This window comes from Dermacentor silvarum, chromosome 3 (genome assembly GCF_013339745.2).
Source record: "Dermacentor silvarum isolate Dsil-2018 chromosome 3, BIME_Dsil_1.4, whole genome shotgun sequence".
Taxonomy (NCBI): Eukaryota; Metazoa; Arthropoda; class Arachnida; order Ixodida; family Ixodidae; genus Dermacentor; species Dermacentor silvarum.
In genome coordinates this window covers 209,432,855-209,455,187 of record NC_051156.1, presented here as the reverse complement: position 1 = coordinate 209,455,187, position 22,333 = coordinate 209,432,855, and the positions used below count along the sequence as shown (strand labels likewise).

Sequence of the window (22,333 nt, the reverse complement as noted above, 5' to 3'; positions counted from 1 at the left end):
AAACAAAGGCTCAAAAACAAACAAGGGTTGCAGAAGAAATGGGGTCTTGTATTCTTTGTACTGTCCTTGTCTGCTTGTTTCATTATCGTGGTGCCTCCTCCACCTTATTTTTGCCCACCATGCATTTTGGGACTTTCATGGCATCAGCTAAAATTCTGACTTTAGCAGAAGCTCAGCTAAGCTATCTTGTAATTGTGACAAATGGCATTTCTGGAGGGTCGTAGCACTCATTTTGGCCATTTGTGCAGTCTTTCAGAGGTTTCATACTAGGAACTTGCCGATATTAATGGGTTCAGTGCCCTTTTTTATTTTTCAGCATATGCGCAAGAACATAACTTCTTGTCGCTTACTCAGACTACTTCGTACTATTTTATGATTTCTCCCTCTCCTGGTATTAAATTGTGTGAAATTTTCTCTCCATGAAATTAGTCAAGCAGACCTGCTGAAATGTAAGTTCCATAGTGTGTATAAAGGGCCCTGCCGCAGTCATTTGTTCAACTGGTTTAAGGTTTAATTTCATATTACACTCATTAGAGTTTCAGGTGCAGTGCAAGCATCTCTTGAATATATTCAAAATGTGCTGTGTTCATTCTTTATTTTTCAGCACAACTTGCATTGCTTACGTGCCGCAGAAACCATGGCTATTGAATGCCACTCTCAAGGAGAACATCCTCTTTGGACAGCAGTATGATGGCCGGAGGTGCGTCACCAGTTGTTGAAGCACGATGTGTAAAGTTGCCGTTAGACTTGATCAAAACACGCCTTGAAGCACCTTTTCATGTATGTTGTTAACAAAAGTGGCTCTTTTCTGGAGTACAGTTCTTTTCAAGTACACGCTTAGTCAGTCTTCTGAATATCATCGATGCCTCTTGTTACAGCCTGGCATATCCTGTTAAATTCTTGGCAATCATGATGTGCCTGTTTGGGTTAAGTGTGATGGCCGCTGTAGAGGTTTGTTCACTCTTAGGGCAAACACTTAATTTGTATCCAAGCAGCAGCAGCATCTTAAGTTTGCTATGAATTGCTGCAAGCAAGTCTTTAAGTAACCTGTATCAGAGGTAGTATTGGCAACTTTATTTTTTTTTTTACATTTTGTTCATCTTTTTTTCACATTAGATAAAAAGTAGGTTATGTTAAGTGTGTATTGAATTGAATACCAATAAGGCATTCCTCCTATTAGTGAATGGCTTTGTATATGTGGTTGAAGCTGGTATTGTAGATAACTGCCAGGTCACCATTCTGCCTGTAACTTTGTGTGCACTAAATATTCCTGTGGATCTCAGCCTTGCTGGAAATGTGCACTGGTAGCATGGTCAGAGCCATGGCAAATGCATGAAAATTAGGTGGGAGGAAGTGCTGGTATTGATCAATCGTGAGAAGATGAGCGCTGCAACAAGTCACAACTTTGAATTTAGGCTCGCTTCATCGGTGCCCAAAAAGCCATTCTTCTACTTCATCACTGCCTGCTGTTGTCACACTGCAGTGCAAAATCTTCAATAATGTGGGAGAAGATGTGATTTGCTAATTCATTTGTGGACCGTTGCCATGTGTAAAGCGTTGCTCACTTTTGCAACATGTGGTGATATTCTATGCCTGCTACACAGGCATAGAATTTTCTACAAAAATTACTAAAAGTAACTCTGACTGTAGTGCCTACGGGAGCTACAAGTATTTCGGTTCAGCCAGCGGGGGAAGGGATGGGTAGTAGTACATTGATTTGACTAGACATCGTCTTTCTGGCTTCAAATGGCTTTGCGACTTGGCATTTTCGACACAATAGTGTGTTATAAATGCAACAATTTGCAATGATCATGCATGTACGTAGAGACATATTGTTATGCTGTGTTTATAATACTTGATTGGTAGGAAATTTAGAAATATAGAGCTTAAAAAACATGCCACAAGAACATCTCAAACCACATGAATAGAGATTAGACAAATCCCATGGTAGCTGAGCAATTGCAGCGCCAGAGTTTACACTGCAGTAGTGCCAGAGTTTTTTTTTTTTTTTTGTTTTTTTGTGGAAAGCTCTATGATAACAGGGATACCAGAATGACTTCGAAGTATCATGTGAAATATTTACAGTGCTAAAGATAAAATATCAACTGAAAAACATATACAGGAAGGGCACTGAAATATGTCACACATGTACAGATATCCAACAATTCAAGCAACCAACTAGCCCGGCTTTCTGCCTTGAACTATTTGCAGGTATCACCAGGTGATTCAAGCGTGCGCACTCCAGCCGGACATTGACCTGTTGCCAGCACGTGACATGACAGAGATCGGCGAGCGCGGCTTCAACCTAAGCGGGGGGCAACGTCAGAGGATCGCTCTTGCTCGGGCATTCTACTCGCCAGCCAAAGCAGTTATCTTGGTAAGGCTTTCGTTGGCAAAGTGGAGGCCATCGGGTCGTACCTAACTCCTACTTTAATAGCACATAAATTTGTTAAAAACTAAACTGTAGTGGAGTGCTCCAAGATAATTTTGACCACCTGGTGTTCTTTTCAAGCACCAAAAGTACAGTACATGAGAATTTTTGCATTCAGCCGTAATTGGAATGCAGGCGCTGCAGCCGTGATTCGAACCCACAACCTCGTTAAGCAGCACAATGAAATAGCCCCCTGATTTGCTGCGGCAGGTAGCACATAAATGGTTTCAACACGGAAGTTTAGGCTAGTTAGTGATAACTGAACTTGGACATCATAACAAGTGCTAAGGAATGCGAACACTAAGAAGAGACATTCTTCTTTGTGTTCTCCTTCTTCTGTCCAGTCCATATGTCTCTTCTTTGTGTTCGCATTCCTTAGCACTTGTTATGATGTCCAAATGTGGGCTGTGTAATTATAAATTGTCTAGTAGCTTAGCGGCACTGTATTGAAGCAAAGCATTTTTTTTTTGCCCATTGAGTGTTGATGAACTAAACGTAAATTGTTTTTCTTCTCCTAGGATGACCCACTCTCGGCACTTGATACTCATGTTGGCATGCATGTGTTTGAGCACGGCATCAGGAATCTTCTGCTAAGGAGACACCGGACTGTTGTCCTTGTGACTCACAAGCAGGACCTGCTAATTCATGCATCGAAGGTAATAATATTATTTTAATATTTTGTTGCATCTTTCATTACATTAAATTAGCATGCGGTAGCCAACATCACAGGTTCATTTTTGCCATTTAAGTTTTACACAAAGCAGCACTTCAAACATTTATGAACTCTCAAGATAAGCACTTTAGTTCACTAGTGTTTACATTTACTACTATTCAAAGTTTATAGTATTTCCAGTTCGTTGTGCCTCTATGACATGCATGGTGAGCATAGTAAAAACAAGTCTGCTGTTACAGTGTAGACCGCTTATAACGTAAGTCACCGGAGTCGCGAATATCCACACTATAAGCGGTATCGCACTATAACCAAAACAATGATTTTATTGTGATAGCAATTATATGGACACTCCAGGTGCATTTCTAGCTGCCGTAGCTGTTGCCGCGAGGTTCCGTATAAAGTCCAAGGGCGATAAAATTATCGCCGTGTGCCGTATGCTGTATGTGCGAGTGAAAGCGTGCGAGGGTGAACCGGTGATTGCGTCTCAATTTCGCACACGTAAGGGAGGAAACGTGGGAACGAAGCACACTCTTTCGTCGCACGCATGGCTCACGGGGGGGGGGGGTACGTTTACTCTGAGCGTGCACGCCTGCCCACAAGGGCCACTGTATCTTGAAAGCCATCTGCGACGGGGGCACAGTCCGCCGTGCACTGTGTTTTGTGGCTTCGTTCACTTTGATACTAGCGGCAGGACAAACGTCTGCTTCTGCCGCGCTTCCTCACCATAGGGTTCTGACAGCAAGTTTCCGCGGTCATCGAGTGAGATGTGTTCATGTTTGCTTGTGCATGCATGACACCATGCTTGTTAATGCGCAGAGAGCCAGAGCGACAGACGTGCTTTCGAGCGCTGCCGCCATTACATCATTCTGCCCACACCTCGCGGGGAATGCTGGGATGCGTGGCCAGCGCGGCTTGGTGCGCCGGGCGAAAATATGAACGGAGCTATTCACGCGCCAGCAACGTAGGAACATGCCCGATTTCGCGAAACACGCCGCTTGTTCACCACCGTGACGTCGCAGAGCTCAACGTGCGCACTTGCATTACGTTGGAGTATATCTGCGGCTTGAGGGGAGTGTTCGCCGTCTCAATTGACTGCCAACCTTCCAGGCAGCCGCACTGTAACCGGTATTTTGTCTCCCGCAACTGCACTATAAGCGATACACGTATACATGGAGTGCTATGGGAAAATTAGCGGGAATCTGAAAAGCCCGTACTATATCCAGCCCTGCACTATAAGCGGTTACATTATAAGTGGTCTATACTGTATTTAGTTTTTCTAAATTTGTTATGTGTGTGAGTATGTACAGTAAGATTTGTCGAAAGTCCTGAGTCTGCTGGGCACGCTCCTTTAGTGTATGAGTGCACTTAGTTGGGCTTTCATGTACTCCTTGCATTGTAATGTGGGCCTGCCACGGGAGTTAAGAATTATTTGTAATTCTTGGGAAAAAAATGAAAGGAAAAAAATTAGTAGCCCCTTCCCTGTCAAGGAAATAGGGGTAAGCGAAGCTTGTCGTGTGTTTTTTCGGTGTTCCTCCGAACGAATTGCACTGATGAGTACCACGTTGTGCTCGAACCACAACCGGTCACATGCACTGCAGCTGGCTCCGAAGTTACGGTTGAGGAACTCGCGTTGAGACCTGGCCTTTGCAACCGGGAAGTTGGCGCTAACGTTGCCGAGGCGTGCACCACTGTTTTCGGGTTCCTGGAGGGCTACACGATGCTGACATTTGGCCTCAAGATCGCCCTGCCGCAAGTCGGGGTCGGCAGTTCTTCGCTAACGTTTGGCTTCAACATCGCGCTCCCTCAACTCAGGGTCCGCGGCTCTTCGCTGGCGTTTCGCCTAGGCTTTGGAAGCCCTCACACTGGAATCGGCGCGTCGACAACGAGCCCTTTCCAGAGCACGTTCATTCTGGATGGATTTCCATGACATTTCTTCAAAATTAAATCTCTCCGTTACGTAAAACATTGAATGGCTGAAAAACTATGGTGGCTGCTTCTGGTGCAGCACGTCAAGAATGTGCTGGGCCAGGAGGCATGAGCCTACCAGGAGGCCCGGACTTGGGCTTTAGTTCCTTCGGAGCTAATAAATCTTATTTCTCTCTCTCTCTCATACCCCCTTAAGCAATGGCTCATACCCCCATAAACGCGGCCTCCCCATTACGATGACAGAAGTGAAATTCTACGCTGGAATGATTGGCGGTAACACTGCCAGCTGTAGAAGCAGATGACGACAAACGCGGGAGCAGTGGCACGAGCACGTGCCATGTGCCTGTGCAGCTCTGAGAGCTGCTGGTTTTTTTAGCGTTACATCGCTGGCGCAGGCTAGTGGATGCAAGCTTCGCTTGAAAATTGACATCCACCCATATGTAGCACCAAGCTACAAAGGAAACCCACATGGGTTTCTCAGAAACAAAGCTTCGTAGTTGAAGAAAAATCTGTCCTAATCCGGGATTCAAACCCAGGACCAACACCTTTCCGGGGCGGTCGCTCTACCATCTGAGCTAACCAGGAGGTTATCGGATCGCAGCACGAGGGCGAATTAATCGTCAACTGAAAGCAAAAGGACAATGAATATGGCAAATCAGTTCTGCAGAATTCCGCAAGATGGAGGAAGGTTCATGAAAGGAAGAATTGACATCCACCTGTATGTAGCACGAAGCTACAATATATTTAGCAGTTTTCTTGTAAGTAGTATCGCAAAAATAGTTGGCAAGGTTGGCAAATGAGTTCTGTGGTAGCCAGCAAGGTGGCAAAAGGTTCATGAAACAGAAAGAGTGTCATCTACCCCACTGTAGCAAAAAGCTTCAAAGGGAACCTATACGGGTTTCTCAGAAAGAAAGTTTTGAAGCTGAAGAAAAATGCATCCTGCTCTAGTGAACTGCTGTTCTTCCTTTCACGGATAACAAGATAACTGCTGTTTTCAGGTTATGTGGTACCTAAGGTTAAACACTGAATGAGGTTATGAGATGAGGCTCCTCATAACAGTGTTTTTCCTTTTACGGATAACAATTGATAACTGCTGTTTTCAGGTTATGTGGTACCTAAAGTTAAACACAGAATGAGGTTATGAGATGAGGCTCCTGATAACAGGTGATTATCCAAGAAAGGAGAAAAGACAGGTGCTGGAAGAGTTGTGGCTGAGATGGAAAAACCAACTCTCATTTATGAGCTAGATGTAGACTTTTGCACCTGAACAACTCTTTTTTTTTTCACTGAACAAATGGACCAGTTATTGTACAGATGAGGGATACACATACAAACAATACTTTACCATTTTTGTGTCACATTATCAAACTGTTCTTGTAGATGATCACAAAAAATAAATTGCTGATGTAAGTGGCAGATTTATGCAGGACTGCACATGAAGATTGATAATTATGTAATGAAGAAAGATAAAGTTCCAAGGTAACTTAGCTGATATTGAAAACAAGAACTCCTAAGTAGATCCTGTTTAAAGTGAACTGTGTGATAACTTCCCTGATAAGCTGAACAGTTTGAGGACCTTTGTACAGTTCTTTGTAAGTTAGGAAATTTGCAGGCGCAAGTTGGAATCAGCTAGCGCAAGACAGGGGTAATTGGAGATCACAGGGAGAGGTCTTCGTCCTGCAGTGGACATAAATATACCTAGGCTGAGGATGATGATGATGTACAGTTCCACATAGCTTCAGTGCAGTTCTTTTCATATCCCTTCCAGTTAAAGAGAAGGTGCCCTCTCTGTCTGTACGTGTTTCCTTGCGCTGTTTAAGCACATTGAATTCATACTGACTTGCTCAAGTTTCAGTGCTTTAAAGAAAGAGATGTGCCTTTTAAGGACTTTTTTTTCCTTTCTTTTTTTTTCATGAGGGACTGCAGTTCTTGTTCCAAGTTTAGATGCAGCCTAGTGACTCATGCAGAGAAAAAAGATAAAGAATGCCAGATTATGCTGCGTTAAATGGGTAGGAGTGAAACAGGCCCCTTGTCAGAAAACCTGTTCACTGGTGTAGCCAGGGGGCAGCACACCAGTCACGACCCCCCTCCTCACCCCTTGAAATTTCTGTTAGTATGCGGCCTGCCCATCCCCCCTCCCCCTTCCTTCACGGTTCCTGTCTCCAGTCAAGTGCATGCGCCCCTTCCCAGAAAATAATTTCTGGCTATGTCCCTGATCCTGTTTGCAGGTGATCATCTTGGAAGGAGGCAAGATCAGATGCCAAGGCAACCTGGTTGAGATTGAGAAGCAGGAGCCAGACCTGGCGACTGTGCTGAGCCGTTCAACCAAGCGGGAGGCCCCGCCCAGCCGGGACAACACAACCAAAGAGCGCCACAAGCTGATGCGCATGATCACCAAGCAGTCCCTCTACCTGGCGAACTCTGGTTCTACACAGGCAAGCCTATGCAGCATTTTCGTATTCACATTGTGGTGTGCTGTCGCAGACGTGGTTTTAGAGGAAGCTTCAACTCGGAGCCTACTCCGATTTTTCTATTCAAGTATGTTGAGAACACTGAAATGCTGTCATTAGGAAGCTGCTCGATTAAATTATATGAAGTTATTTGCATTAAAAAATGACTTACCATATTTGCACGAATATAATGCAAAACCTTTTTCTTATTTTGTGCTTGCGCTTTCAACTGCTGTGAGCTGAACCACTAGGCACCACCACAATCACTACCGCAGTCATGAAATTTGCTTGTTCTAATTTTTTCTTGTTCATGGAATGAACAAAGAAAAACAAGATATGATGCATGTTCTTGCTGACATACTGTGTAAAATTGAATTTTCACATTCGTTTTATAACTGATGTGACAGAAAAATTATAACAGCTAATTCTAATCACATAAAGAGAAGCAAGTCATTCTCAAAGGAACATTGATTTCAATATGACCACCATTGCATTGTGGCATGTTCTGAATAATGTCAACACTTGAACAGAACACCAAGGTAATACAGCAGGTGAGTGAGCTCAAGACAAACTCTTTGCAGCTGTGTCTTGACAAGGCTGCACTAGGCGTCCACAATACGAAGCCCTGTTCTGAACCATTAATAGTTAGTTATAAATGCTCAATTGAGAAAGCAGAACAACCAGTTCATGAAGCTTACACACTTGCGTGAAGCTTGTTAATGTCCTGCACAAGTTCGTTAACGTGCATGCAAACGTCACAGCATGTAACACAAAAGTGCTTGTTGAGATTGGTTTCTCCTTATAGTTCTCACATTTCACTGCGTTGCATTTAATCATACCACAATATTGTTATCAATACTCTGATATTATTAAATGTACAAAGAATGCAATACCCGCCGTAGTTGCTCAGTGGCTATGGTGTTAGGCTGCTGAGCACGAGGTCACGGATCGAATCCCACAGCGGCTGCAGTTCGATGGGGGCGAAATGCGCAAACACCCGTGTACTAAGATTTAGGTGCGCGTTAAAGAACCCCAGGTGGTCAAAATTTTCCGGAGTCCCCCACTACGGCGTGCCTTATAATCAAATCGTGGTTTTGGCACGTAAAACCCCATAATTAAATTGAAAAACACAATAAGTACTAGTACTAAGTACAGTACTGTTAGTACAGTACTATAGGTACAGTACTATTAAGCAGATGATGCAATTCACAATTCAATGTTGTTGTCAGGGTTTATATGCTGAGACACAGTTGGTTCTATTTCACTTTTTTTTTTTCCTTTTTGCATTTGTGTTTGAAACTTTGGGTAGTGTTGCTGTTCAACATTTCTTATCACTTTCGCTGTTTCTCACCAGGATCTGCGATCACAACCACGCCCTGTGACGCTGAGTCGTCAGCTGTCCCATGACCCGTCAAGCCCTCTTCCCCTGCATGATTTGAGCAATGATGACACCAGTGCGGCACCACGTAGTGCCCACACTCCAAGGCCCACCTCGGTTGGCTTTCGTTTCAAGGCCAGCGTCTCCACGGACAGCATGCACTCAACCTCCACGGGGGGCTCAAACACTCCTTCGCTCATTCGAGGACCATGGATGCGTGCCCCTCCATCTCGCTTGAGTTCGCGGGTTTCAAACACGGCAGAAAATCTTATTGAGGAAGAGGAGGAGTACGAAGAGAGTGAAGAAAAGAAGAAACAGGAGTTGCTTGCCAACGGCACAGACCAGTTAGGGGATGATGGTGAGTATGAGTACACGTCTTGCTGGCCTCTCTAACCTACCATGGTTTCTGACTTATTCTAGAGCCATATAGTTTCATATGTATTTCAAATCTGTAAACTGCTACTTGAACAACTCCCCCTGGTGAGTATGTGCTGCAGTCTTGAGGGCTGCAGTAATTCAACATGAGTGATGCATAGAGCCTGCTTGTAAATATGCTGTGCAACCGGTACAGAGACGCATTCAATACAACCATTGTCACAGTAGCAGGTTTTCTCTACAATTCAGCTTGAAAGATGTCTCTCGGTTCCATTACACTAAATTATTTCTTCTTTTTCCTAGTGCCTTCCTTTAATTTAGAACAGCAGGTAGCAGTTAAGACAATTGGCATCAGAAAAGCAGTCAATGCTTAGAGAGCTTAAAGTTTCAAAGCATGTGGTTCGTAGCATTCATGCAAGCCCGTGGTTAATATCACACGTGGGCTGGAAATATGCTATATTATGTAAATTATGTAGTAGCAGCTAATCAGCCTTACTGGAGCACTAAAAGTAAGAATTAAGACAATCCTAACTAATACTTTTGTTTTCTGATATAGGCGATGTTTTCAAGAATAGAGCTCTCACAACATAACAAAAAAATGAAAGTTCATTCTTAATTTTTGTCAGTAAATAGTCAACTTTCTTCCATGAAGTTAATGAATACGCAATTTTGAATGTATGATTTGCCAGTTTAACCTGATTAATGGTTGTGCTTTATTAGTGTTTCTCTCACTGCTGTTATCTCCGTTTTTTTTTTTTTTTTTTCTCTCTTCTCGCCTCAGGAATAACGGGCCCTCTTCTTGGTGGGCCCGACTCGCTCGCTCTTGTTGAAGAGGCCCAGTGGAAGGTGATAGAAGAGGAGGAGAGGGAACAGGGCAAGATACCATGCTCAGTATACCTCGACTACATGCGGTCGTGCCGGCTTCTGCTGGTGGTATTGGTGTGCGTTCTGTTTGCGGCAAACCAAGGGGCCAAACTCGGCTCCGACTTCTGGCTCACTGGCTGGTCGGAAGCGTCCAGGGACATCAATGCCACTGTCCCAGCAAGCCAGGTTGGTCAACAGATCAGGTCTTTCACAAAAAGTATACTGCTTCATTGCAGAACTCATGGATTCAATTCCCAGCCGTGGCAGCCGCTTCCTGATGGAGTGTGGAGAGCAGAAATGCTTGAGGACTTTCTTTGTTTCCCCATGGTGTCAATATTACTCAGTAGCCCTCCACAGCACCATCCTTCACAGCCCAATGTATGGTCTGGAATATAAAGTTCTATCAGTTATTACCTTTAATGAGACAAACAGTATCCCTCTGGAAACTTCTGGCGCATATTTTAGCCATTCTTGCTTCCTTTGAACAGGCGCCGACTATGTTTTAAATGGTGAAGCCTGGTGAACTTTTGAAAGAAATTAAGCTTCAAACTACATCACAGTTTTTCAAAATTCCTACCTCAAAAATATTAATGCCCTGTGATAAACAGAACTTTGAGTTCACTAACTTTCTAAAAGATAAGTGCTCACAGAAATGAAGGGCCTAGCGTTAGATGTTGAGGCAAGCTCTTGTGGTCTGGGTGTTTTTCCTACATCCAGTCTACATGCATCAAACTGGTTGGGATCATGGGGGAACAGTGGCAAAAAGTGGTGAACACATAATTTCTAACAGAAGTACACCTTATTCCAAATGTTGCTAAGGCAGGCAGGAACTTAGCTCAGTTGAATAAACATTGATCACGTGCGTGATTATTTAGACTACAAAGGGGTATGCATGTCTAAGTGAAATTGCGTACCTTTTAGCATCTTTAGAGGGTAGCAAATGTTCACGCATATGTGCTTATATCCCAGCTCTCTATCTGCATTATAAACTGCACCTGCATCCTCACACAGTTTGGAGTCATGTTTATGCTACGGTCCTCTGTTAAATTGAACACTAAACTAGTATTTAAAGACTGATTGCAGCTCAGTTTGGACACTAAGTTCTCGGCAATAATTTATTACCTGTAATAGGTGTACTAATGCATTACACTAGGCACTTTTTTTCGTGTGAGATTAGGGATACGATCAAGGTAGTTTGGTTTAATACCGATCAAGTTTTTCATTTAGAGGAAGCTTTACTCAGGAGCTCCCATCTAAATACATGTAAACGTGGAACATTCTCGGCAACTGCTGCGCAGACTTTGATAAGATTTGTTGCATTTAAAAGAAAAAGTTGAAATCTAGGGACTGTAGAAAGCAGATTTTTTATTTAGATTGTAAACTTTTTTAGGTAAATCCTTCAAAATAGGATTATTTAAAAAAAAAACAAGTATCAGCTTTAAAATCCTTTAACTCGGAGATAAAAGAACGATGTCACAATTCTGTAAGCTGTACCATTAACATATCTAACGCGAACAAAATTGATGTACTTACGCCACTCTGAAATATATCACTAATTTGTGAGAATTACTTTTGCAAACTCTCATCAAGGTTGAAGAAATTTCACCTGCGCTGTAAGCTTATATACTAAATTTATCTGCCACAGATGCCCTAATGGATGCAGTTTGCAGAAATGTAATATCTGCTTCTGGTGCAGAGGTACGGCTTTGTAAACTTAGTGCTCTAATTTTTTTGTAACTTACAATTTTTCTGTAGTTTTTGTGAAAAATTGCAGGCCCTAAATCAAAATTCGTCTTCCTAAAGTCACACGAATTTAACATTTTTTCTCAACTGCAGCAAATTTTATTCAAATCAGTCCAGCCGTTGTCTCATAAAAGCATTTCTGCATTTTACATGTATTCGAATAGGGGGCATCAGAGTTAGTCTCAAGCTACAGCTTCCTCATAAATGTGGCCCGTACTGTACATAATATTTGCCCTCCCTCCCCCCCTTTCCCATCAAAAATGTTTCTTTGTCTTGTCACTGTCCTTTCTTATCAATGCGTGTGCACTAGCCACTGTTCATCCTTGTAATGTTGGCCTCTCCCATCTACCTCTGTCACTCAACTTTGCAAAACGCAGGACGACCTGGCATGGGGCTACCTGATGGGATACTTGGGCCTCTCCATGTTCAGCATCGTCCTTTCCCTCGTGACAAACATGTCTGCCCAGTTAGTGTCCCTGCGGTCGGTCAAGGTGTTCCACAACAACATGATCGACAACATTGTCCAGTGTCCCATGAGGTAGTACTATGTCTTGTGCCTCGGAAAAGTTCTGCTGGCTCTGTTTGTGTGCTTTATTGGGAACACTTACCGAGTATTTACGCATAGCGCATATCATTTATAGGTGTGCTTGCAGCACAACGCCTTTTCTGGAAGGGTTGCTGAATTTCTTTTTGACAGTGACAAAGTCTTCAGACAAATCTGTAGCTGAGCTGCCTCATCTGTTAGTAGCACTGGAGCTGTCTTCGGTTGGATGCAAGGAAGCCCCTAGGAAGTTTATATTTTGTTACAGGAGGCACCAGGAATTGCGAACTGCAATACTGTTAAACCTCGATATAACAAACATCAATATAACGAAATTCTCAATATAATGAAGTATTTAACTTTTTGTAACCTCTTGTCTATAGAACACCATGTATTTAGAACCTCAATATAACGAGGAGTGTTTGTATGCGATTTCAATATAACAACATTTCACTGCCGCCGCAAAGGAATGCCGAGACAATAAATGGTAACTTCCGCAGACGCAGATGGTCAAATGATTGAATTACAAGCGGCTGCTTGTAAACGCACCTCTCAAATCGCGGGACGAGAGCAACCGCGGAAGTGGAGCCGCATCATGTTCTGTATAAAGTCGAAGTGCGATAAGATCCTATCGTGCCCCACGCACTGTGTGCTTTGGGCACGAGTGAAAGCGTGCGAGGGTGAGACAATAATGATGGTGGCTTCACAAATGCTGCCTTCCCGCGCGAGCAAAGGGAAAGAGGGGAAGGGGAGCAAGCTCACGGTAACGCGATCAAGCGCGCGCAAGGGGGCGGTAGGGAGAGTGGAGGCGGAGAGGGGGGGGGGGGGGGGTAAGTTGGTGCGTCTCTCTGCCGTGGCTGCGTATGGCTATAAGCGCGGCTGAGCGCATACGCAGCCACGCACCCTGCTTTAGAGGGTATTCTGTAGAGGATATTCTTCAGAGGGTATTCATCAGGTATTCTGTAAGAGTGCACCTAGTGGACATGGCCATTTCATCTGCTGTGAAGTTAGTATTGGAAGTTGCTTAATCTCAAGTGTCGGTGACCCGTTGGAGTGAGAGGCAGACGAAGCAGTTATTTATTTATTTAAAGATACCTTACAGGCCCCTAGAGGCATTGTGTAAGGGGGGAGAGTACAATAAAGAATTATTACTTATACAATAGTTAATACATATGTGAATACACATATGCAAAACATATAGTGTGAGAAATGTGCTGATATACTAATACAGTGTTACAATATGACCTAGGAAACAAACCGAATGCTTTGGACGCGACAGCTCATTTAACAATAAAATATCACGCAGTAAAACATAGTCAACAGAATTACAGAGCAGGCGCGACATAATTAGGCTATAACAGAACAGTATGAAGGCGTAGTTGCACATTAATAACGGGAAAGGCAATGTCAAAGAATTATATGTCAGGTTATGTAGAGTTGTTTGAAAAATGCGTTGTTAGAAGAAGCCGGAAATTTTCTTGGTCACTTTCATAAACTATGATGTTAGGAAGTTCGTTCCAAAGACGAATGGCTCTTGTAAGAGCGGAGTAGTTAAATGAATTAGTCTTTCCGTAGATGCGCATGAAATTGAACCGATTGTACAACCGCTGTGACCTGTAATGAGGAGTTTCAAGAGGCAGAACTGATGGCGCTGTGTTATGGACGTATTTATGAAATAAGGATAGCAGGGCTATATCACGACGATCATGCAAGGGCTGTAGTGAGAGGTCGACTTTAATTTGTGTAATGCTTTTAGCAAAGTCGTAACAACGTGAGGTAAAACGCGCTGCCCTGTTCTGAATAGATTCGAGTTTTTCGATCAAATATTTTTGATGGGGAGACCAGACGGATGCAGCGTATTCAAGCTGAGGGCGGACAAATGTTAGGTAAGCTAGTTTACGAATATCTTTAGTAGAATTATGTAACTTACGGCGTATGTACCCTAATGATCTCGAGGAATTAGCGCATATGTATTCAATGTGCGTTGACCACGAAAGAGTCTAAGTTAGGTTAACACCAAGATATTTATATTGAGTATCATGCAAAATAGTGATGTTATCTATGTGATACGAAAAAATAGAGTTCACATGCTTGCGGCTAAAAGAAATAATTTTACATTTAGAAACGTTAAGCTTCATTAGCCAAGTGTTACACCAAAGTGAAATAAGTTCAAGATCTTTTTGGAGGATTGTATGATCACCGGCACCCTTAATGGGACGATAAAGAATGCAGTCGTCCGCGAAAATGCGCACTTGAGAGGAAAGGTTATTCGGTAAGTCATTAATGTATATTAGGTGCGAAACGAAAGGCGAACTACGAACGAACTGAAGTATTACCGTCGTTCTGTTGGTTCGTTCGCAAAGACTGGCGACCTCATCAACCAGTGCTCCTCCGTCGCCGAGTTTTAGACGGACTGGACTTTGTGTTTACGGCGATTCTCATTGCTTCGTCATTCGTTACCGTTATATTAGGATCCACGAAATTATCGTCACCTGACAACACCGTTTTTCTTCCCAACCCTCAACAACGAAAGGATAGTATATCTCCCGGAGCATACAGACGTTCAAACAAGCGTGTGTGCATCGAATGTGCCTAGCTCTAAGCGTCAGTGACTGTCTATACACGTCATTCTCCATCTTTCTTTGCGTGACTAACGGAAGAAAAGAAAAGAAAACGAACACTCAGAACACATAAAAAAAAGCCTCGGGTGATATCGGCGGTCGGTTTATATAGCAAAACAGAGGAATGAAGTCTCCCGAATCCCGTGATGGATGCGTCCTTCAAACTTCCGATCACATCTGCAACTTTTTGTGTATTCCGACTGTTCCTCGCTGCGCCGATTTATGGTGTTATGGCCGAGCCAAACCCATGAAGCAGCAGCGCCGGGAGCCCGCGGGCTTGATCTCAAGCTTCTTACTTTCTCTTGCGGTGAACAAGTGCGTTCGTTGCAGGGAGGCATTCCTCCGATCCTCTGTTTCCTCGCCCGCTGTGGACACTGACAGACTGACATAGACGGAAGCCCGGCGATTTACTTCTCGGCACGCAGGAAGAGAGCGAGTTGGAAAGAACCGAGCCAGAAACCGAAGGGGCACTCCACTTGTACCGCGTGCCGCGTGTGTCTCAGTGCATGCCCGCATGGTGTGTAGAGTGTGGTTGCGGTGTAGATGATAGCTTTCTTATGCACTCGCGCGTGTAATACGTACACACACACACACACGCACACGCACACACGCACGCACGCGCACGCACGCACACGCACAAATACATACATACACACACATACATATACATACATACATAACATACTACACATACATATACATACATATATACATCCATACACATACATACATACTACATACATACACACACATACATGCATGCTACGTACATACATACATACATACATACATACATACATACATACATACGTACATACTACATACATACATACACATCAATACTACATACATACATACATAAATACATACATACATACATACATACTACATAATACATACATACATACATACATACATACACACACACACACACACCACACTACATACATACATACATACATACATACATCATACATACCTACACACACATACATGCATCATACATACGTACATACATACATACATACACACACACACGCACACACACGCACACACACACACACACACGCACACACACACACATGCTTGCGATCTCTTCTCCGTTCTGTGTATGTGCACCAATGGAGGAAACACAGCCACTGGCATCTGTAGTAAAACTGAGGGGGCGAATGCGTCGAGTCGGGGTCGACTTTCCCCGCGACAGTATACCTTTCGTTTCTTCCATCTCCTTAAAAGGGCAAACCTCGAAGAAACCCGGGCGCGGCCTCACCGCCGCTCGGTTTCTGCATGAAGATGGGGCACGACGGTGGCGCTGTTCCTTTCAACTGCGGTTCTACCCTAGGCGCGGGCGCTCGCATTACGGTGTGCCTGGGGCTGCGTTCTCCTCTTACTTCTCTCTTTTGAATTGTTTCCCCTATACTTCCTTCCGTTATATAGCATTGCGCATTCGCACAGCGGAGACCCTCCCGTAGACAGACACCGCGAGGGCGTGCGGCAGGTTGTTCCGCGAATCGATGGCCGATGCATAATTCATAAGCGCTCTCCTCTTTCGACTCGAGGAGACCGCGCTGCCTCTATAATACGCTCCGCGGCATATATACGGGCTTCGCGGGGCGCGCGTGCCCAGCGCGTGCTTCGAGCCGTTTTGGTGCGTATTATTGTTGCTGTTATTCGACGCTGGCGCGCAGCTCAGTCTCTTTTTTTGCTCTCTTTCTTATTCCTTCCGCTTCCGCATTCCGTGATTCCACTTGGCCCGCCTGTCTCTTCCTTTCTTCCGACTCCTCTCTTTTTTCGGTTTCATTCCAATATGATATCCTCCCCGAATTTCACGTGCAGCGTTTGCGATTTTTCGAATCAATCTATGTACGCCCGCTCCTAACCCTTGAAGAGGAAGCGCCGTTGCTGTAATGCACAGCGTTTTTGGACCCTGCAGGGCATATAGGCGAAGTTGTATGCGTGTATACTATATAGCTAGCGCATCGCGGTTTTTTGTTTGGGTTTGTGCACTTGTCAAATTATTCGCCCGAGCGCTCTTTCGTCGGTCGTTGCACTCTGGTGTGTCCCTGTTTCGCTTAGTTTCAGCGTTTGTGCCGCTCAATACATTAACGATATAGCCCGCATTGAGTCCATGCAGTCGTCGAACCCGGCAGCCCGCTCAAAGAAATTGTCTCGCCAGCGAGCGCAGCATCGGTGGAACGCTGTGCAAACATTGACTGTCGGCTGCTGACCACCGAAACGCTGATGAAACCGGAAGTGCGGCTCCTGGAACGCGGCAGTTGCACAGCCTTTGTTCGTTTGTGAAAGAAACGCCGCCGGTATATATCTTCAATGGCAGCATGCGGCTCTTTCGTCGTGTTTCAAACCTGGAACGAGCTATGCGATGGGTACAGCGTTTTCCTGCATAATATTACTAAGGCGGATTCTGGTTTTGCGACCGACCAGCTGTATAGTGGGAAGTCTGATATATATATATATATATATATATAAATATATTATATATAATATATATCACATGGATCTGGTTTCGTGTCGCGTTTGTGGCCCTAGACGTTTCTCGTGACGTTGTTTGTCGCGCTTTATCGTTATACGTTTCCAAGGAATTGTATTTTTTTTTTCTCTGGACGAATCAACACAAGTTCCCCCGCCCGCGTGCAATCATTGCGATTTGTTGCATATACGTGACGCGATACTCTGTTGAAAAGGATCAATTAGCGAAGCCACAAAGTCGTTGTAAGCCAGAAGGACGAAGTTTAGACAAGTCAACGTGCTCACCCATAATTCCCACGCTCGATACTTGCAATCCCGTGTAGACACTAATGCCGGCGTTCCCTATACAATAATTTTTGTAGCTAATTCGGTGTGTACGACGCTGCCGCTGTGGGAGACGCTGAATGTGCTCGGTCTCTACGCACCCGCGCTATATGGGACGCGTGATTCGTGTTAATTAACACTACCTTATGGTTGGCTGCTGCAGTCGCGAGCTATATGCGAGTATTTGTTCGCAACCGGCTGAGTCTCCAAAAGCGTAAACTTTCGCAATGCCATCACGGCATACCGCGTGCACTCCACCCCACTGTATAGTTTTGGGCAGCGCAGAGCATGGTCTGCTATTAGCCCGGCTTTGCCAGTGGAAGCATTATCTTATTGCGCACATGAAGGTACCAATCTGTGGCCACATTCGCAAAGCTTTTCTTTCGTAAGTGCTCTTTGCCATTGACTGGCCGCCTTAAATAATATTCTTGCATCCGGATTGGCTGAAATTCTTTCTTACGAACAATTCTAGCGTAAGAAGCTTTTGTGGATTCTGGCCCTGATTATTGACGCGATGTTTATATTTTGACAGGTTGATTGAACCCGCTTGAGTCTTCTTTATCAAACCGAGCTGGCCCAAGCGTACTGCTCGAATTCATTTCTCGTGTTTTATTTTGACACCCAAGATATCACAAATTTTGACGTCAGGAAGTTCTAAGAAATCCTGTTAATTCAGGAAATTGACGTTTTCCTGAGAGCCTCGATGTGATCATTGGTGGACTCACGATAATTTAAAATGAGCTAATGTGTAATAGGAAACCGGTATTTAGTAATCTTATAGACAGACTTTGGCCATACTGCTGGCTCCGAAGTGATGTCGCACTGTCCCTAGCGACTTCGTCGGGCGAACGATAGCTGCAGCCTCCAGCGCGCTGCACGTAACTGGAACGACTTAATGCGGCCTACAGAGACCCGGCTTTGCTTGCAAAGCGACGCATCGTGAAGAGGGAGCAATAGAAAGCGTGCAGGGGGTTTGGTTCGCCGAGGTCTGCGTCGGGCCCGAAGACGTTCAATGAACCGCGAGTTGTCCCAGGTCAGGGCTGCCTGGAACGGAGGCTGCGGCGCATACACGGTCTGTGCCGCTCGATGCGGGTCCCGATGCCGGTATGGTTCATTCACGCAGGCATCTCCACTCGTCCCTCCCCTCCTTCGCCGTACGGTCCTATACTACTATGCTCTGCTGATGCGGCCGGCGCGATGACGGCCACGTTGCCATGGCGACGCGCTCCGCGAAACTCTGTGCGGGCTTGGGCTGTGCCGGCGACCGTCCTTTCGGCGGTCGCGGTCGTTCGCGAAAAGTGCGCAGCGGGTGTGGACGACAGCGGGGGAAACATCTGAGCGCACGTTGGCTTACGAAAGTCGACGCAGTCGCCCTTATGCTCCCCCCCCCCCCCCCCGGCCCTTCCTATTTGTTCATATCTTTTAACCGGCCTATCTCCTGCGTGTTGTCTCCAACCAAATTGTCACTTTCGAAATTGGCGAAGCACGTTGCCGACAGCGAAACGTTGATGCAGGAATTGGAGTGGTGAATATAATTCCAGCGGAGGGCAGTTGTGTAAAACAATTCGCCGCTGCGCTGACACTACCTGATGATAATCGTCGATAACTACGGCACTCACGCACCAACATAATGGGCATTGATCATCGAATAAGGGCGGCAGTATGAAGCTTATGACTAAGAAGGATTCTGAGGAAGGAAGAAATTGCAAGACGATGGTCAAAGCTAGACAACGCGTAAATAAGTAGCTAGACTAACAAAACTAAATTATTAAAGCAATATTAGAGAATGCGAGATCAAGGGCCTCTGATTACTGCTCTTATCGCTCGCACTTTGTGCGAGTTCCTTTCTATGCATCTTTGTGATATAGACGCGATACTTGCCGGCCATCACAACGGCCACTGCCTGCTCTGAACGACCTACTAAATACCCGGGAATGGGACGGGAAAGTCGGTACAAAAGCTGTCGCTGTATAATAGAAGCTTGCTTCACTCGGCAATGCGTTACTACTAGGAATACAGGTTAGTGCAGTAACAAATACTACTAGCCAAGCCGGCTGCCCTAAACACGCCTACCGTAAACGAGAAGCCGAGCTTCGGCGCGTCCCACTTCTCAAGCTGCCTCTCGGTTTTATTGACCAGCGCGCGGCCTGCCTGCATCACGCAAAACGTGAATCGCTAACGCCAGTCCACTTCTTCCGCGCGTATAGAGCGTACACGGTTGTTTCTTTCCCTTTCCGCGCTCACGTTTTGATCCCGCGCGCGCTTCGTCGCGTAAGATCTGTCGATCCGGGTTAGAAAAAAAGCACCGCCAAACGATATGTAGCCGATCCGATATAGCACGCGCTCCTAGGAGAGGCGCTCGCGTTAAGGAAACGTCTTCGACGTCGATTCGTTGTGCCTCAGCCGTCGCTTCTTCTCAAACGATTCGAACGGGGCTCCGATTGACGAGGAGTGGCGGCATGCCCGCTAAACACGCGAAGCGCCGTGTAACGTCAACCTTACTGCTGACTTCCCCGCCACCACGCACACGGAGACTGGGACCACGTGCTGGGGCGAGCGTCCCCGTTTTCCGCGCCGCTCACGTTTACGACCACTCTTTCCCTACTATACTACCGAGTACGCGCGCAACGTATCACGCAGAGCGAGCCGATTCGCGTTAACCTCTTGCCGCCGCTGCAGCCGAGGTCGATACGGGCTAGTCGCGCGTGCGGAACGAAAACGACGACGTGCGAAGCAGCGAGCTGCCCCCCCCCCCCCCCCCTTTTTTTTGTGTGTGTGTGTGTGGTGTGTACGCTCGGAGAAACTGAGAACGGCAGCGATCGGCAGAAGGGGGAGTGCGCTCTCTTCTGCCGCTGACACGGTTCTGCGCCGTTGTTTGATGAGCCGCGCTGGTCCGATGGGCGGAATGCGAACGCGTTTCCTCCGTCGCTCGGCCACCCTTTAATTCGGCCCTCGCTCTGTCTCAAGCCGAGCGTGACGGGGAGACCGGAAGGTTTTTTTTTTGCGTCTCCCTCTCGTCCACTTCGCTCTCTCTCTCTCTCTCTCAGAATCGCGAATGCTCCTCGAGTCAGTGAAGGGAGCTTCTTCTGGACCGCCGCCGAGTCTACTTGGTGCCGAGGAGCGCATCGCCGCGAGCGAAAGGTTCAGCTGCGCATCGTCTCGTACACGCGTATGTGTTCACCCCGTACGCTCGAAAGGGAGTGCGGGACTGACGGAAGTGAAAGTCAGGTGTGCCGATGCGAGGGCCCCCGTCCGGGTTGGGCGATTCCGTGGTGACGGCGTCTCTCTTTTGGGGTTCTCGTTCTAACGCTCTCTTTGGAACGCTTATCTTCCTTCTTTTCCTCCTCTTCCTCCGATAAACGTGATTGTTATTATTGTTATTATGGGGTTTGAAATCATGTGTGCAATGAAAGAGAGGAAAGTAAAAGCGAGGAGCTTTCTGCCAACCCGCCCGAAAAGGGGCACAATGCCTGCCTATACTCTTCAGAACGAGGGACAGAAACGGAGAAGATGGGAAGAAGGAAAAGAAAGAGAAAAAAAGAGAATAAGATGGCATATCCCAATGAATGGAGTAGAACAATGACAATAAATAAAAGAAAAAGAAAACATAGTGCGGCCGGTCATTGCAGCTGACGCTACTAAAAGAGGCCAGATTGGCGAAATCAAGCATGCATGCAGCCATCTTCTCGTGTGTGTGCGCGTTCGTGAGCAGCTGCTGTGTCCATACGCTAGCGATGTCATGTTCCCAACGTAGCGTCTGTCCAAAGGTGGCAGAGAGAGAGAGAGAGAGAGAGAAAGAGATATATAGAAACACAGAATACACACAAGGTGGTTCGGGGGCAGTGTATTTTGTCATCCAGATGCGAAACGTAAAATGTTACGACGCAAGAGGCGTGACTTTCCATTCGTAAACAATCGCGAAAAAAAAAAAAGGGGGGGGGGGGGAACAACAGATAAAAAGAAAAACCCCAAAGGAACGCTCGCAACCAACAGGAACCAGTCGTTCCCATTAATAATGTCAAAAGAACGGCTCACGGAGCTAATCTCGAAGGCATAACTTATGCAAACTGCTGGACTAACTGCCTAACGACATTTCACGTCAGCGCGTCGTCGGTTACGTTGTGCCAGCCCGGTATATATTATATGTCCTGCTCTAAACACTCACGCGGGAGTACAGTACACTGCTTCTCCGCCAGCGCTGCCCGTAGCTTTGTCTTGGCCCGCGCGCATGCCTGGGCACTAGCTCCAAGCCGTGAAACGCTTGACACGTTATCTCCGCGTGAGGCCGCAATTACGCGCTGTCTGCGCGCGAAAGAGGAGTGGGGGTGTCGCGCTCTCGGCCGCCGCCATTTGGCCGGCTCTCGTAATCCTCGGACCAGAAACTCGGTGCGCTCAACAATCGCCCGGGCTCGGCTACCTGAACGCGCCCGCGTGCATAGAGTCTCGTCTTACCAGCGCCGGTTGTTTCTGTCCCTTCGTCTTCTCTCTTTTACCCCCCTTCTTCTTTTTTTCCTTGTACT

The 22,333-nt window shown here is 45.8% G+C and overlaps 1 protein-coding gene across 6 annotated transcripts in view; it reads left to right on the top strand.

Moving 5' to 3' along the window:
- Nucleotides 1-22,333, top strand: part of LOC119446588 (ATP-binding cassette sub-family C member 9) — a 72,939-nt gene that overhangs the window by 23,680 nt on the left and 26,926 nt on the right. For 2 of the 6 annotated variants that reach the window (XM_049664228.1, XM_049664223.1), the window contains exons 14-16: nt 605-700; nt 2,212-2,377; nt 2,950-3,087. In XM_049664228.1, coding sequence (XP_049520185.1) covers nt 605-700; nt 2,212-2,377; nt 2,950-3,087 — 400 coding nt within the window. Of the gene's footprint in view, nt 1-604; nt 701-2,211; nt 2,378-2,949; nt 3,088-7,258; nt 7,466-8,834; nt 9,217-10,014; nt 10,284-12,217; nt 12,379-22,333 lie in introns of all 6 variants that reach the window. The other 4 variants (XM_049664226.1, XM_049664227.1, XM_049664224.1 and 1 more) reach the window with 4 other exon arrangements.